General features: G+C 35.9%; 1 protein-coding gene across 6 annotated transcripts in view; it reads right to left on the bottom strand.

The window, feature by feature from the left end:
* Positions 1-4,221: 4,221 nt before the first annotated feature.
* Positions 4,222-15,395, bottom strand: part of FGD6 (FYVE, RhoGEF and PH domain containing 6) — a 94,086-nt gene continuing 82,912 nt past the window's right edge. For 4 of the 6 annotated variants that reach the window (XM_019732166.3, XM_074326161.2, XM_019732167.3 and 1 more), the window contains 5 exons: positions 14,465-14,567; positions 12,597-12,724; positions 7,742-7,870; positions 6,830-6,978; positions 4,222-4,798 (listed from right to left, as the gene is read on the bottom strand). In XM_019732166.3, the coding sequence (XP_019587725.3) occupies positions 4,762-4,798; positions 6,830-6,978; positions 7,742-7,870; positions 12,597-12,724; positions 14,465-14,567 (546 nt within the window). In that variant the 3' untranslated portion in view covers positions 4,222-4,761. Of the gene's footprint in view, positions 4,799-6,829; positions 6,979-7,704; positions 7,871-12,596; positions 12,725-14,464; positions 14,568-15,395 lie in introns of those variants that run through there. The other 2 variants (XR_012494064.2, XM_088797445.1) reach the window with 2 other exon arrangements.

The following is a 15,395-nucleotide window of genomic DNA, read 5'->3' as shown; positions in this document are numbered from 1 at the left end:
GCTGAGAACATATACTGTAGGTCCAACAGAACAAAGGCAGTCAGACCTTTACTCTCAGTGCATAATATGCATGCTTATAGTGATGCTCGTGGTGACTGCTTATCCAATTCATGCAAGTCACCATATGCCAACTTAGTAAAATTTGGAAGTAGAAGCTGTTTTGGGAACATCATTTGTTGGTGAAACAGAGCATCCCCTAATTATGCTTCAGGAAAACAGGCCCATGTGGTTCATCTTTAAATGTGACACTTGAAAAAATTATGGTTTAAAAGACATCACACCAAAAGTAGATAGAAATTTATTTTGCATAATATTATTTACAATGCTAACATTTTATTTATAAAGGATCTATAGCTCTATATGGACAATAAGATAAAAACTTACCACTTTAAGTAAAACGTTTCTAGAAATTAAAAAAAAACAACAGCATTTCAAGATTGGTTAACATGGCATGACTGGCTCATAAAAGGCTGCCCACCTTCATCCCTTCCCCTCCCCACAAAAAAGGGGAATTTGATATATTGAGCCTTTTTGAAAATTTACTACCACCTTTACCTTTAAAAAAAAATTGAAATTACGTATCTCTTTTAAAGGGAAAAGTTATAGATCATAAGGTTTTTCTTTAGAAAATTAAAAGTGGCATAGGCTCGAGAATATTTGTGTATTGGATGCACTGACGAAAAAAGAAATCAAAATTAAAGTAATTTAATTCACACAAATACTGTGTCCAGTGCATGCAAGATATTCTGCCATGTGCTGTGTGGGAATCTCAAGTGAACAAGATACAGTTGCTGTTCTTAAGGCTAGAATGTGATAAGCACCTAAGAACGTTTGTTTAGGAGGTAAAAGGCTATGGGGCATGGAGGAAGGAAAGACTAGATCTAGTCTGAAGGGATAGGGTAGAAAAGGACTAGGATCAACTTCACGAAGTCTTGCATAAATAGCAGTAACGGGGTAGAGGAGAGTGTGAGAAGAATGCAAATTGAACAGAGACAGGCTGGGTTGGGGTTATGATACCTGACGGAAAGTGTTCCATGCCAAGCCACTGGGAAGCCAGTGAAGGTTGTAAAGAGCAGGGATGAAACTAGGGCAATGCTTTAGAACAGGTGTGTCCAAACTGTTTTCAACGTTTTTTACCAAGGGCCACATGCGGTAAAATACACAAACAGCCAGGCCACTCACTCGAGGTGAAGTACGTATTGCCTCACCTGGTTTATTTAAGTAAACTAAATGTATTTTTGGAATTTGCTGCGGGCCAATAAAAAAATGGATTGCGGGCCGCAGTTGGCCCGTGGGCTGCAGTTTGGACACCCCTGCTTTAGAAGATGACTCTGGCAGTGTTTAAAATGGGACCATGTAAAGAAGGCATTGAATTGGAAGAAACGTTATTCCAATCATTAGGAAGAGGTAACAAGGACTTGAGCCAGGGTCTATGCAGTAACAGAAGGGCAACAAAGATGGAAAGGACCCGAGAGCAATTGCAGAGGGTCCTGCTGAGACCTGGAGGCAGATTCTGGAGCCCAAAATGGTGTTTTTCCAGTACAGAAGAAAATAAACAGATTTGAATGAAAAGTGAGTTGTTTTAGTAATGTAAAGTTTAAAATGCTTAAGAAGGACTCGTGTAGATGCCCCTCTTAGTTGCAAACAGGGCTTTGCAAGGCGATGGAAAGAGTAGGTCAAAGATTGAGGTATAATGAGGGCATTTTGGGGTCTGTGTTTCTGGTGTAGATGACAAGAATCCTGTTTTCACTTGTAGAAGAAACAGATTCAAACAATATTCAACAAATATATTTTCTTAAAACACAGGGTAGGTGTTCTATGAGAAACTGATCTATTAGACATAGTATCTGCCCTCAAGGAGCATAGAGTATAGTAAGAGAAATAGGATTTACCTCTTTGGAAATCCCATTGACTACAAAGGATCTCAAACTTTAAAAACTGAGTACAATGAGAGCACACCCCAAGACATCAATGTACGCTGCAATACTATTTACATTTTAACTAAGTTACTAAATAGCAGGCTTTCCCTATTTCTGGATATAGTCTACCAACCAAATATAAAAACAAATTTGCCTAACAAAACTTTCCACGTCTTCATTTGTTTCATTGTAGCTTTATATTAAACAAAGGTTGTTCTGATGATCTTTTTCAGAAATGCCACTACATAGTCAGAATCAAGCTTTTGGATGGAAGAAATAAGTATCTTGGCAAAGAACAATAGGACACCGGGTATATTAGGGCACAGGGTAAGAGAGGTTGGAGAGGTTCAGAAATGTGGGGTGACGCCAAAGATAACCTTTTTCATTTTCCTAGGACTCTGGTGGGTACTCTACATTGATAGCTGCCACAGAGAAAGGAGGAACCCTGGGTGGGGACACACACTCAGAATGCCAGCGGTTCCCCTGGTATAACCTGGCCTCTTGTCTGGGTTATTTCCAGCCTCCTTTTTGGCTTAGTTTTATAACTGCTCTTCTTTCTCCTTATGAATAAAAGGAGATACTGAAAGGGTTTGACGGAAGCACATACAGTATTCTTGGGATCTAGGTATTATATTTTCTCATTTATAGAATGCACCCAATAATACCATTTTTTTTCCTTTAAACTGTTAGCTATCAAGAGATATTTTTCAAAGTAGCTTTATAACAAAATGTATATAATTAGGTTTCTTAGTTAACATTGAATGAGCCAGGTTAAATAAATAATTGATCAGCTTTAGTAAGTTATGAGGATTGATAAGGGGAAAGGGAATGTAATACAATTCCACATTTAAAACATCTTTATGTAGAGTATGGGGGGTGGTAATCTGATACGTCCCCAAAGGTTATTTATAAAACACCCTCCACGGGGCTAAGCCAATAGCTAGTACGATCATACATGAGTTTCACATGTAATTAGGCAAATTACTAGAAGTCTATGCAGTGTTTCTTTTATTTAGATTTATAACTGGTTCTTGATTCAGCCACCTGTTGGAAAATAGAATAGCCTGGCTGATGTTTTTTAAGATTTTGAGGTTTAAGCAAAATCTTGTAGTAAGGTTAAGAGCTCAAGAGGAGGGGGCCAGATAACTGTTTTGCAAAGTGCTAGACCCAATGAAGCAGAAGGAAATACTTTATAAGGTGTAACCTTGGGTCTCCAAAAAGGATATATTGAAAATTGCAGGGATATTAACATGGAAGCCTTATTTACACCACCTTGATTAAAATTAATGAGCTGCAAAGAAGTACTAGTTTACCTATAGCAGCAGAAAGACGAGAGAGATACGTAGCATGTGAGGGTGCAACAGGGTTTAAAATGAGTCCATCAAAACCAACATCGAGAGAAAAACCACAGCAGCCAACTCGAGATTTAAGAGACTCTGGTGCTGCAACAAACAACATTCAAAAGGCTTCAGAAAGGCACTCTAATGCTCTTGGCAGTCACAAATATCACAGTTAATTAGGAAATCCTTTGTGTAAAAGAAAGGAAAATTCTTGTGCTCTTTAATGAAATATTCTATGGATAACCTTACCTTTTAAGACAATTTATATTTAGCTTAATCTCGTTCAATAAATGTATATTATGAACATCAGGAATGACCTTAATCATAGTGTTTCATTTTTCTTTTGCGAATCAATTTTATTTACAACGTAGTTTCTATGATAAACAATAAGTGCACCAGAATTATGAAATTAAGTATTTCCTAATGAGATATACACTGACAATTGGTTAAGGAAATGAAGGCCTTTTTAAAAAATTACTAGGGAAGACATAACACAAAGTGGTATTAAAAACCCTTTAAAAAGAATACAATTTCACTTAATACTGGCTTAGAATTTGTGCTTTTTTGATATGGTAATTCCAGTTCATTTTTTAAAGCACAATATTATAGGAAATGTAACACTCTAGATACAAATACCACCAATGACTTGGGCCCATTAACACTTACAATAGCAAGAGATATTATCTAATATAATGCCGTATTTTACTTTAAAAAGAAATAATACACTTGTGTTGAACTGGTAGCTTTTAAGAAAACATTAGACTTAATGTAAAGGCTATAGAGTTGATTGTGTTCCTCTTCAAATGAAAGCCTCTTGCCTACTCGTAGTTCAGTTAAATAAAAATTCAGGTTCTATCCCTTTGCTCTAATTCCTTGATGATGCAACATTATCTCATGCCAAAAGAGATACATCACATTAGAAATACTTTAGATAATTTAATGGAATTTCATTTCACAATTACTGAGGTAGAAGTTGGCCATTTGTTTTTCTATTAAAAGATACAAAAAAAATCATCTTAGTTTATTGATTCAAAGACATGCATTTTTGTCATTGGCAGTTTTATAATTTCTAAACCAAACACTGCATGGGAACTTGCTCCTTGATGTGTGTTTTTTATTTGCAAAGACTTACCACTAGTAAGAATGTTATTACAACGTAACACTGTAAACCACATTGAGAAAACTGTGGACTGTGTCACAAACATTTAACATAGTGTACAGTATTAAGATAAGCTTTCTGGTTTCTAAAGAAAAGGTACTTTAGAATTCAGTGTGAATTTCAGAAGTAACTCTGACCATTAAGTAAACATCAAAATTTTAATAAATAACATACATGAAAAAACAAACATTTAAAAAAATTATAATTTCTTATATATTCAATGAAGATTTTAGTTGGATTTATCTTGGCATTGTTCATTTATATAAATTTTCTGTACTGCATTTACTCCTTTATGATGAAATTCAACCCTTTTGGAATCACAGAAGAGATGAAACCAATACTGCTACAATATTGTGCCTTCCTGAAATGCTTCTATCCACCTATTAATAAGAGAAATTCGTTAGATTTATAAAATGCAATTATCCAATATATGTTAAGACAATATAGATAATAGCTGTGCCTGTGACTCCAATTACCCTAACAGTATATTTAAGCTCTCTCCTATAGCAAACTAGAATTCTTTATATATGACACTATCCTTTATTTGGTAATTTGGCCAAGAAATTTGGCCTGAAAAGTGTACTGCTTATTTCTGTAAGGAATGAAGAAAAGGCCATTTCATGTAAAAGCTCTGTGAAGCCCTGACGTTTAATTGGTTTTGGAAATGGGTATATCTGCAAAGGCCTTTATTTCAACCCTCATTCTGCTTTTAGGAACTCTAGCTGTGTCCCTGTCGCCTTCTCCTTTATCTATAGATTTCTTGGGCATCCAGTTTAGACCTGTTCTAAAATTTTCAATGAAAGGGAATCTAGCATCAAGTCTATTTTCAGGTGATCAAAAATTTGCATGCAATATAAAAGTGTCTCAGTTTCACAGAAGTCTCTCCAAAATCCTTTAGTCTGAAAGTTTTATCTGACAATACACACAGCTACAATTATTCAGAAGACATTTGGAAGTAGTCTCTTTGTACTTCCCTAGTAGTGTAATTACTTCTGAACTTACTAGGAACATTTGAAATCACTCATATATAATATAATAGATTCAATTCAAATATGAAGGACAGAATTTTCAAAAATTTACATTTTAAATGCAAATGGCATATAAATCATACCATAAAAAAGGCTTTTAGAAAGCCAAAATTTTCCATTGAAATTAACACATTTGAATATTCTATAATGTGGAAAGAAACCCCATATGATGTTAATAACCTCAGAGAGAAACTTATAATTTAGCCTTTGTGAATTCTAAATTCAAGTAAGTTACAAGTTAGATGATTCCCTTCACCTAACTACAATCAATCCTGTCTTGCAGTGATTTCTATCTTGTCAGCTTAAAGATATAAGCAAAAGGTGTATATTCAAAAGCATACAGATGAAAATGATGAGAACCATATCTAAGAGTATTAGGGCGATTACTATTTTATCTGAGTAATTTTTATAGAAAAAATAGGTAAGTGACATAATTTTAAAATATTCTTCAGTACCCAAAAGGAATGATTTGGAGTAACGACTATACAGGACTGGATACTCTAACATAGACTGGAAAACAAAAAAGTATTTGTAACATTGTACCAGATTAATTTTCAGGAACATATGTAATTCTGGGAATTCTAACTGCCTTAAGCAATGACAAACCTTGCTTATTTAAAACACTCTTTCTTATCAGCATGCACTTTTAAAGCCTATTCAAAAAATATGAGCACCTCTTAATACAAATAAAAAATGTGTTATTTTGTGAGGCCAAAATAAAAATCAAATGAAAGAGAGGTGAACTGAACTGTTTTATTCAGAAAGGACCTCCATTTCAGAGATAAAGTTGCCCTGTGTTAAGCAACCTCATGACATCTAAATAAATATGCTTGTTGGAATTTTGAAGAGATGGTTTCAGTCTTTACCATCTAAAATGATATCCATTTCCTTCAACTCAGTCATTGGAAACAGCATGGGAGCCTCTTAATGTGTTTGACCTTTTTCCCAAAGAAGCAAGTTAGCAAGCAGCTGTTCAAACGCCCTGCTGTTCCCCGGCATAATGGAATCATTGGATTGCCAAATCCTGGAATGTTTCAAGAGAAGATTCTTACCCTCAATGAAGGAGAGGTCAAATACCTCAGCTTCCCTTCTTTTCAGCAGAGCAGCACCACGCTGCTTCCTCGGAGGTCATGTGTACACAAAATATTTTGGACAAACTACCTATTTTCTTTCCCCCTCTGCCTCCTGAAAATACTCCAGATACTCTTGCCTGTCTTTAGAAACAATTCTAAAGAGTTTGAATAATATCTGAATAACCTGGATCTCTGATTTAAATTTTTGGTTGTCCCCATCGATGAAAGCAGGTTATCTTAAAAATCAATCATTTTAAGTCAACACCTCAAACTTGCATGCATAAAAGAAAAATACCTCTAAATTACTTACTTCTGAGCCGAGTGAGAATCATCTGCTTTGAATACATAAAATACCATGTTTTTGTGCAGTAATTGAAATACTCTAGACTCTGAATTCTCATCTTTGACTTGAGTTACAGTGAATCCTAGTAAAGGCTGACTTTCCAAAGCCGCCACGTCCTAATTTAAAGAGACACAAAGGGTGATGGTTTCTAAAACTGATACAAAATTCAGGTTTGTAAACTCTTGATCTCTATAGCCCTAATTTAATTTCATATACACATTATACACATATATAAAACAGTACTTCCAGCAACTTAATTCATTTTTCACTTATTCAACAATATTTATTGTGCTGTCCGCCTCCCCCACTTACCCCAGGAGCCAGACACTATGCTGGACAGTTTTCAATGCGTTCATATCCATTGAATTTCACATTTTATTTCCCTACAACCACAGGTGGTAACTATACTACTTTCATTTTATGGATGCAGAAAATAGAGCTCATAGGATGTTGGGACACAAGGTGAGCAGATGGGAGAGATGGGTAGTTTCGGAGCAAACAGCCAGAAACTGTTTATAACCCAAAGGAGGTCTAGCTTATTTGTGCTGATGCTTGATCAATACAATCTAGGGATAGTCAAGGGAGTGTCAGCCAAGAGAGATTGGCAGAAAGGATAAGAACCTCTGCCTTTAATGAGGTAGATAGTAATCACATGACACCAAAAAAACTTAACATCTTAATACTACGGAAAATTCCTATTATTTTTGGGTAAGAGCTCTAGGAAAAACACACTGTTCACATTAAAAGTAACAGCAACAACATCTCTCTCCAAAAACAAAACAAAAAAATACACAAAACAAATAAATACTGTAATAGTTTCTAGTTGGCATTATAAAACAAGACCCCCCAAATTACTCATCTTTAGATTTCAGAGCTTACCTCACTTGCAGCATATGTATATAGCACTTTATTTTTTATGACAAACCACAAGTGTTTCCAAGGTTTTTTACTGCCCTTTGATCTGTACAAATAGCCACTCATAGAAGAATCTTCTGTATTTGCTGAGACCTAGATAAGCAAACCCCATGTATAGTTAATGATTTTCAGACAAAAACAATTTAAAATAACAAAATTGCTTTTGATCATTGGTTCTGAAAGTAATAACCATAATAATAATGTTTCAGAATGAAATTGTTTATTTTCAAAATCTGCTCTGGTACAAATTTAATAGTTGCCATTACCATGAGCATAAAAACGTGTCCTTTTAGAAGCAGTTCTGGAGTTGTACCTGGTTTGCATGTATGTGTTTCTTTGTGGGATTGCCTTTGTTTTCTGGGTTGCCAGAAGAAAAATAATTCCAAAGGTCAAAAATGTTTTGTTTTTAAAGCTGTATTTTGAGGACTATGTGTTGTTTATTGCTCTTCTTATTCTGAGGTGTTAGCGACAATGACGTAAAACTTTGTCACTGAAATAACGTTTTGGACTTCTAAAAACTGTACCAGCAGAAAAGTAAATAGAAAATTCTATTATTAATGGTAATTTTTTTAATGGTAATTTTAAGGATCCATTTCTGCTGCCTGAATTTTGGTCTGAAAGAAAATAAGCCTGTTTTACTTCATAAAAGACTGAAAATGTTTTAATCTCTAGGCACAAAGATAAACTTTTAGTGTTTATAACCCAGCATTTAAAACTTTTTTCTTTTTTTTTGAATACAGTTAACAATAGAGCTATTAGAAGTTCAAAGGCAGCCAGATGGCTCAGTTGGTTAGAGCGTGAGCTCTCAACAACAAGGTTCAGTTCCCATGCATGGGATAGTGGGCTGCGCCCACTGCAACTAAAGATTGAAAATGGCAACTGGACTTGGAGCTGAGCTGCACCTTCCACAACTAAACTGAAGGACAACAACTTAGAGCTGATGGGGGGCCCTGGAGAAACACAGTTCCCCAATTAAAAAAAAGCCAAGGTCAGGAATTGCCTTATTAGTGGTATGGTGAACAGACTCTTAAATGGCTCCCATGACTACTGCCTGATAGTCCCACATTGCACCATCTCTTCCCCTTGAGTGTGGGCAGGACCTATGACTTGTTCCTAACCAACAGAATATGGTGAAGGTGATGGGATGTCACTCCCATGATTGTTACATTATATAAGGCTCCATCTTGCTATTCGATAGCTCTAGACTTTCTCCCACGCTGGCTTTGAAGAAGCAAGCAGCCATCTTGGGAGGTCTGTGTACCAAGGAGCTGAGGACACCCTCCAGGTAAAAACAAATTAAGAGGCCAGGGTCTTCAGTCTTACAACTGTACGGAAATGAATTCTGCCAACTACCTGGAGGAGGATGAAAGTAGACCCTTCCCTAGTCAGTCTCCAGGAAAGAACTCAACACTGGCCAATTATGGCCCTGCAGAGATCCCAGCTAAACTATGCCTGGACTCCTGAGATAATAAATGTATGTTGTTTTAAGCCACTAAGTTTATGGTAATTTATTTGTTTTAAGCCACTAAGTTTATGGTAATTTATTACATCGCATTAGAAAACTAATACAGGTGGGCTCTATGGATTTTAAAAGTATATCTTTAATCATGTAGTAACTATTCATTTCATATAAACTTCATGAAAAGGATATATTATTGTTTCATGGAAAAAAAAATTTTCTTTTTTTGTATTTCATGGAAAATTTAATATCTAATGTTAAATTAGAAATGTTTGCTAAGGGCAAGTAAATTTTTTTTTTAAGATTATTATTTTTTTTTTAATTGGGGATGAGGAACAGGACTTTATTGGGGAACAGTGTGTACTTCCAGGATTTTTTTCCAAGTCAACTTGTTGTCCTTTCAATCTTAGTTGTGGAGGGCGCAGTACAGCTCCAGGTCCAGTTGCCGTTGTTAGTTGCAGGGGGCGCAGCCCGCCATCCCTTGGTGGGAGTCGAACTGGCAACCTTGTGGTTGAGAGGATGCTCACCAACCGAGCCATCTGGGAGCTCAGCGGCAGCTCAGCTCAGGGTGCCATGTTCAATCTTAGTTGCAGGGGGCAGAGACCACCATCCATTGCGGGAGTCGAGAGGTCGAACTGGCAACCTTGTGGTTGAGAGCCCACTGGCCCATGTGGGAATTGAACTGGCAGCCTTTGGCATTAGGAGCACGGAGCTCTAACAGCCTGAGCCACCGGGCCGGCCCCAAGTGCAAGTAAATTTGTATAAAGAAATAACATCCTTGTAAAAGATTACCAAATAATTTTTTTAAAATTAGAATGTTTATGTTCAAATGAGAATTTTGCTTAAAATGTGGTTACATTGGGATACTACTAAGTACTTAGATTAAATGTTACTATATTGCTCAAAATATTTTGCCCCTGAAGCTGAAGTAGAATAATATTGAATATCAACTATAATTAAACATAAATAAATAAATAAATAAAGTCACAGGATGTAAAGTACAGCATAGGAAATATAGTCAATGGAATTGTAACAGCTACGTATGATGTCAGAAGAGTAGGAGACTGGGAGGGGGGTTATCACTTTGTGAGGGGTGTAAATGTCTAACCATTATGTTGTTTTGTACACCTGAAACTAATAAAAAATTAAAAATATATATTTTATATGTTACTCTTCTGGAATATTTTAGAATTAGTTTATTAACCATACAAGATCAATCACAATATTGAATAGTCATGCGTAGTCCTCTATTATTTTTTTTAAATAAAATCACCTGACTCACAAAAGTTTCCTTCCAATGATCTGATTTAAAAAATAAATCAAATCCAACTCGAGATAATAGCCTGCCATTACTAAGGGTTTGAGGCTCTGAATTTAATTCTAAGAGGAATTTCTAAAAATGTATTGAACACTGTTAGAATAAGAACACAATGTCCCAATTCCTCAAAAAGTTAAACATAGAATTACCGTATGACAAACAATTCCACTCCTAGGTACATAACCAAGACAAATGAAAACATATGTCCACACGGAAATTGGTACATAAATGTTTACAGCAGCATTATTCATAACAGCCAAAAGGTAGAAACAACCCAAATGTCCATCAACAGATGAATGGATAAATTGTGGTATATACATACCAAGGACAGTATTCAGACACAAAGGGAAACAAAATCCTGATACATGCTGTAACTTTAATGAACCTTGAAAACACTGTGCTAAGTAAAAGAAGCTAGACACAAAAGATCACATATTGTATGAGTCCTTTTATATGACATATCCAGGATAGGAAAATACAGAGACAGAAAGCAGATTAGTGGTTCCCAGGGGGTGGAGAATGGGGTGGAGGGAGACTGATTGCTTAATGGGTACAGGGTGTTTTTATGGGGTGATGAAAAAGTTTTGAAATTAGAACAATATGGCGGTTGCACAACATTGTGAATACAATAAACACCAGTGAATTGTATACTTTAAATTGGTTAATTAAATGCTATGTGAACTTCACCTCAATTAAAAAAAAAAAAAAAAAAAAAAAAAAAAAACAGACAAAAAACTCAGCTTCCCAAGGAGAATCCTTTGACTTTTATAGCATTTAACTGAATAAATTAATTTCCCCAGTCTGACTGCAAAGAAGTGGTTCTCAAGATTTAGCATACATGTGAATCACCAAGACGGCCTATTCAAGTTTCTGATTCTGCAGACACTGGGTGGGGCCTAAGAACCTGAATTTCTAATCAGCTCCCACGTGATGGTGCAGCTGCTGTTCTGGAGGACGCTTTGGAAACCAGTGCAGTAGAGGGAGAAAGGGCTGCCGTTAGGAAGCAAAGGTTTGAAAGTGAAGGCCTGTTTGTGTAGGTGGGTGGAAAGGTGTATGAAATGGGACTGGAGTTAGGCTGAGGACAGTCCAGACTATAAAGAGTTCTGCAACCAATGCTGTGGGATATAGACTGAAGAGAGGAGCAAATGTAAGAATTACATTTACAAACTGTGACATCCGCATGGAGAGGAGAAACATTACAGAGAACTCAGTTGACGAAGAACCTTGAAGTTCCTAATGTCAATCAAATTAGATTCAGGAGCTGAGTGATGGAAGAGAGAGTTTAGAAGTATTAAACTGGCTTAACCAGTTTCATCTGAAACTTACTATTTCACGAGATTGGCTATTGATAACTTCGTAGTATTTCAATTGCCATAAGAAACATGATCTTGGTGAAGTTTTTAGAATTGTTTGCTTCCACACTCCATGGTAGAACACTTCCACAGTAACCAAGCAAGAGAACAAAACTTAAAACTCTACTCTGCTGGCCCTAAAACTAGCACAGGTAGAACTAATTAACAACTAATCCAAGTGGGAGTGACCAGAAAGGCAGTGCCGTCTGACCTCTGACACTGGCTTTATGAACACTTGAATTTGAGGAACTGCACTAGGATATCAGTGAAGTCTGTGGATTACGCCCATGGCAGGTCTAACTGTGCAGGCTATTTATTATCACTTTTTAAAATTTTCTTTTCAGTTTAAAGGAAAGACAACCTACTATTAGTAAATATTCCATAGACTTCTTCCCTTTGGTGTCTCCTCAAAGTAATTTTAAAAATTCCTGTGTGTCCAAGTTATCTTTATTTTCTAGAGAATATTGCTATAAAATATTCTCTCAACCTTTCAACAGCCATTTTCTAAATGACTCAGGTCATATGGGAGACCAAGCAAGATAATGAGGCATCAGCCACACCCATCACCAGTATTAAAATTCGGGTCTTAATAGTGGGAAATGACATCTTCCTTTATGGAAGAAAAACTGCATTATATGCATATGAATAATTCAGCCTCTATCAGGTTGCAAGTTTAATGGAAACACTTACTTCTTTGAGAGCAGCTGGAATTTTTTTCTGTTTCCTCCCTGATGGAATACTGTGTAAGACTGAGGATAAGGCACTTGTAGGCGATTTGTGATTTCCGGGAGATCCGATCTTAGGAGAGTGCTGGTGAGCTAAAAGAAACCAGGTACATTTATGTAGCGAATGGTAACCATTCTGCAATTCAATTTAATTCAAGTCAATAAACATGACTGCATAAAACATCCATGGAAGAATACTGAAGAAACTGGTGACACAGGCCTCCAGATGGCCAGAAGCTGAGTGGGAGAAAGACTTTCCACTGTCTATGATATTATACTTTTACCAACACTAAGCCATGTGAAAGGATTACCCTTTTGTGCCTTTAGAATTCTGAAACACGTTACTGTACTGCCAACTTAAAAAAATAAATTAAAAAAACTTCCCCCCGACTTAAAAAAAAATTTAATAACATCGTTTAATATCTAGATACATGACCAAACAATATTACAGTGAACAAAGTGCTAGAAAATGAGCTGTAAGTCAAGATGAGGAAGCAATTATTTTGGACTATAGACGTTCAGGAAAAGCTTGAAAGAGAATGAGCTGTTTGAGTTGGCCATTAAAGTATAAGTAAGAGTTTGCCAAGCAAAAACAGGAGGAAGAATGCTCCATGAAGAGAGGTCAGTATAAGCAAAAGCAGAGGTATTAAATTAGATCATCTATTTGGAGAATAATGAGATTGGGGGGAAAAGGCCTGTTCTAAGGAACCTGGGCTGTTGTTCAGGCAGTGGGAAATCAAAGGCCTTTTAAGCTGGGGAGTGACATGAGCAGATGAATTTAGAAAAATAAATCTGATAGTAGGAAGGAGGAAGGATTTGCTGTGGGAAAACCTGTTAGGAAATTACTACAGCAGTCCAGATGAAAGATAATGAAGGCCTTATTAGGGCTGAGATGAAATCAAGAGAAACGTTTTTAAAGATAAATTTGACAAGATTTACTGACCAAATGGGTGTTGATGATGCAGGAGGATTCAAAAATGAATTTTGAATGTTTGCAGCCTATATTATATACCCAGAGAAGAAGTGAAGGAACACAAAGGCTGGCAAAGGATGAGATGGGAGTGTCTTTTTGGAAAATGTACATAGACAATAACCAACTAAATATACAGATCTGAAATAGCATGTTCTTTAGTTTTATTCACTTGAGATATTTTCATTTGCTAATGAAAAGCTATTCTTCGTGGAAATGAAGGATAATCTTTTTAAAATTCAGATCCTGTAAGTTTCAGGAATCTAACTAAAGATCTCTTCCCAAAATAGAGACCTGAGCAGTACTGCTAGCTGCATTCATCTTAACTGCAGAGATGGATACCTGCAAATAACGAGTAGGCAAATAGATTTATCATTTTGTATTTGGTGAAAAGCTGCACATTTAGATATACACTAGAACCTCACTAAATCAGTCCAAGTGATTAGAATTAGGCTAACAGAGTGCCACCCAATATATTTCCATAGAGAATTACTTTACAAATAGATAAAATGATTTGTGATGAGCACACAGTTGTAAAACTAGGAATTTCAAAATTACTTAAAAGTTAAAGTTCCCTTTTAACTGCCTGAAACATTTCATCCTATAATTACATTTCTATAATTACTATTCTTAGCAAAAGTGTTTTCAGAGTAAAAATAAATTTCCATCCAACCTCTCTTGGGAATACCATAAAATATGAGTTAAGAGAGCTTAACTAAATTAAGAAAGCAAAATACTCAGTGTTTTGAGATGAGTATCACCAATCATATTGCTAATGTGTCTAAGATGATTCTTTCAGAAGGTTGTTTGAAAACATCTGGGGAATAAAGGAAGTTTTGGTTAAATCTTTACTTATATATTACCTAATTTCTGCAGTTCTTGGAAACAATGTTCACATACTCTTGCTGGTTGATTTTTCAGGTAATCTAAGCCATACTTATTTGATGAACAAGCTTGGCATACAATCTGAAAACACATTGGAATTATTTAATTTAGAATAACCTTTGTATCCAAACCACCAGGTATGTTACAATTTATAGTGCTACTTTTCAAAACCTTTTTACAGTCACTGAATCTCAATAACAACTCTTACGAGTTCCATATCACACCTGAAGATGTAGAGGCCACAGATTACTATGGAGTGCTTACTACATGAAATAATACTAAAGAATTAATGTGTGCGAAATGTTTGGACAGTGCCTGGCGTACAGGAAGTCCTGGGTCAGCTGTATTATCATTGCTGTCATGGTCATCACCACTGCTGTCACGACAACCACCTCTGCTCCCCAATACCAAGGGTCTGGCCCTGTACTAAATGCTCTCTGAATAAGACCTCATTTAACCTTTACAGTGACTCGCCGATGTCATGGTTACTATGCTCATCTTACTAATGAGGTCATGAAGACTTAGAAACATCACTAGTGACAACTTCAACATTGAAAGTTCCTCTATTAAATTCAGCAGGTCCTTGAATAACGTCATTTCATTATGACATCGAAGAGATACCATATCAATTACCCTATGGTAAAATTGGTTTCATTATGTCATTTCCCTTAAAGTTGCAGAACCTATCCGTGAAGATAAGTGAGGACTTCTGTACTTACTATCTAGATAAAAGCAGTTTAAATAATTATCAGTAAATTTGAAGGTCTATTTAATTGTGATTTTTTTTTTAATGAAAATTGTCTATTATTGACATTCTCAAGTAACCTTAAGGTAGGAGGGGTTAAGTTCTCCAACAAGATTGTTCCATGCCTAAATATTTAGAGAAACTACCATCCAGGATTCAGTATC

Source organism: Rhinolophus sinicus, chromosome 1 (genome assembly GCF_057876585.1).
Source record: "Rhinolophus sinicus isolate RSI-liver-muscle chromosome 1, RSI-T2T, whole genome shotgun sequence".
NCBI classification, from domain to species: domain Eukaryota; kingdom Metazoa; phylum Chordata; class Mammalia; order Chiroptera; family Rhinolophidae; genus Rhinolophus; species Rhinolophus sinicus.
This window is presented reverse-complemented; position numbering and strand designations above follow the sequence as displayed.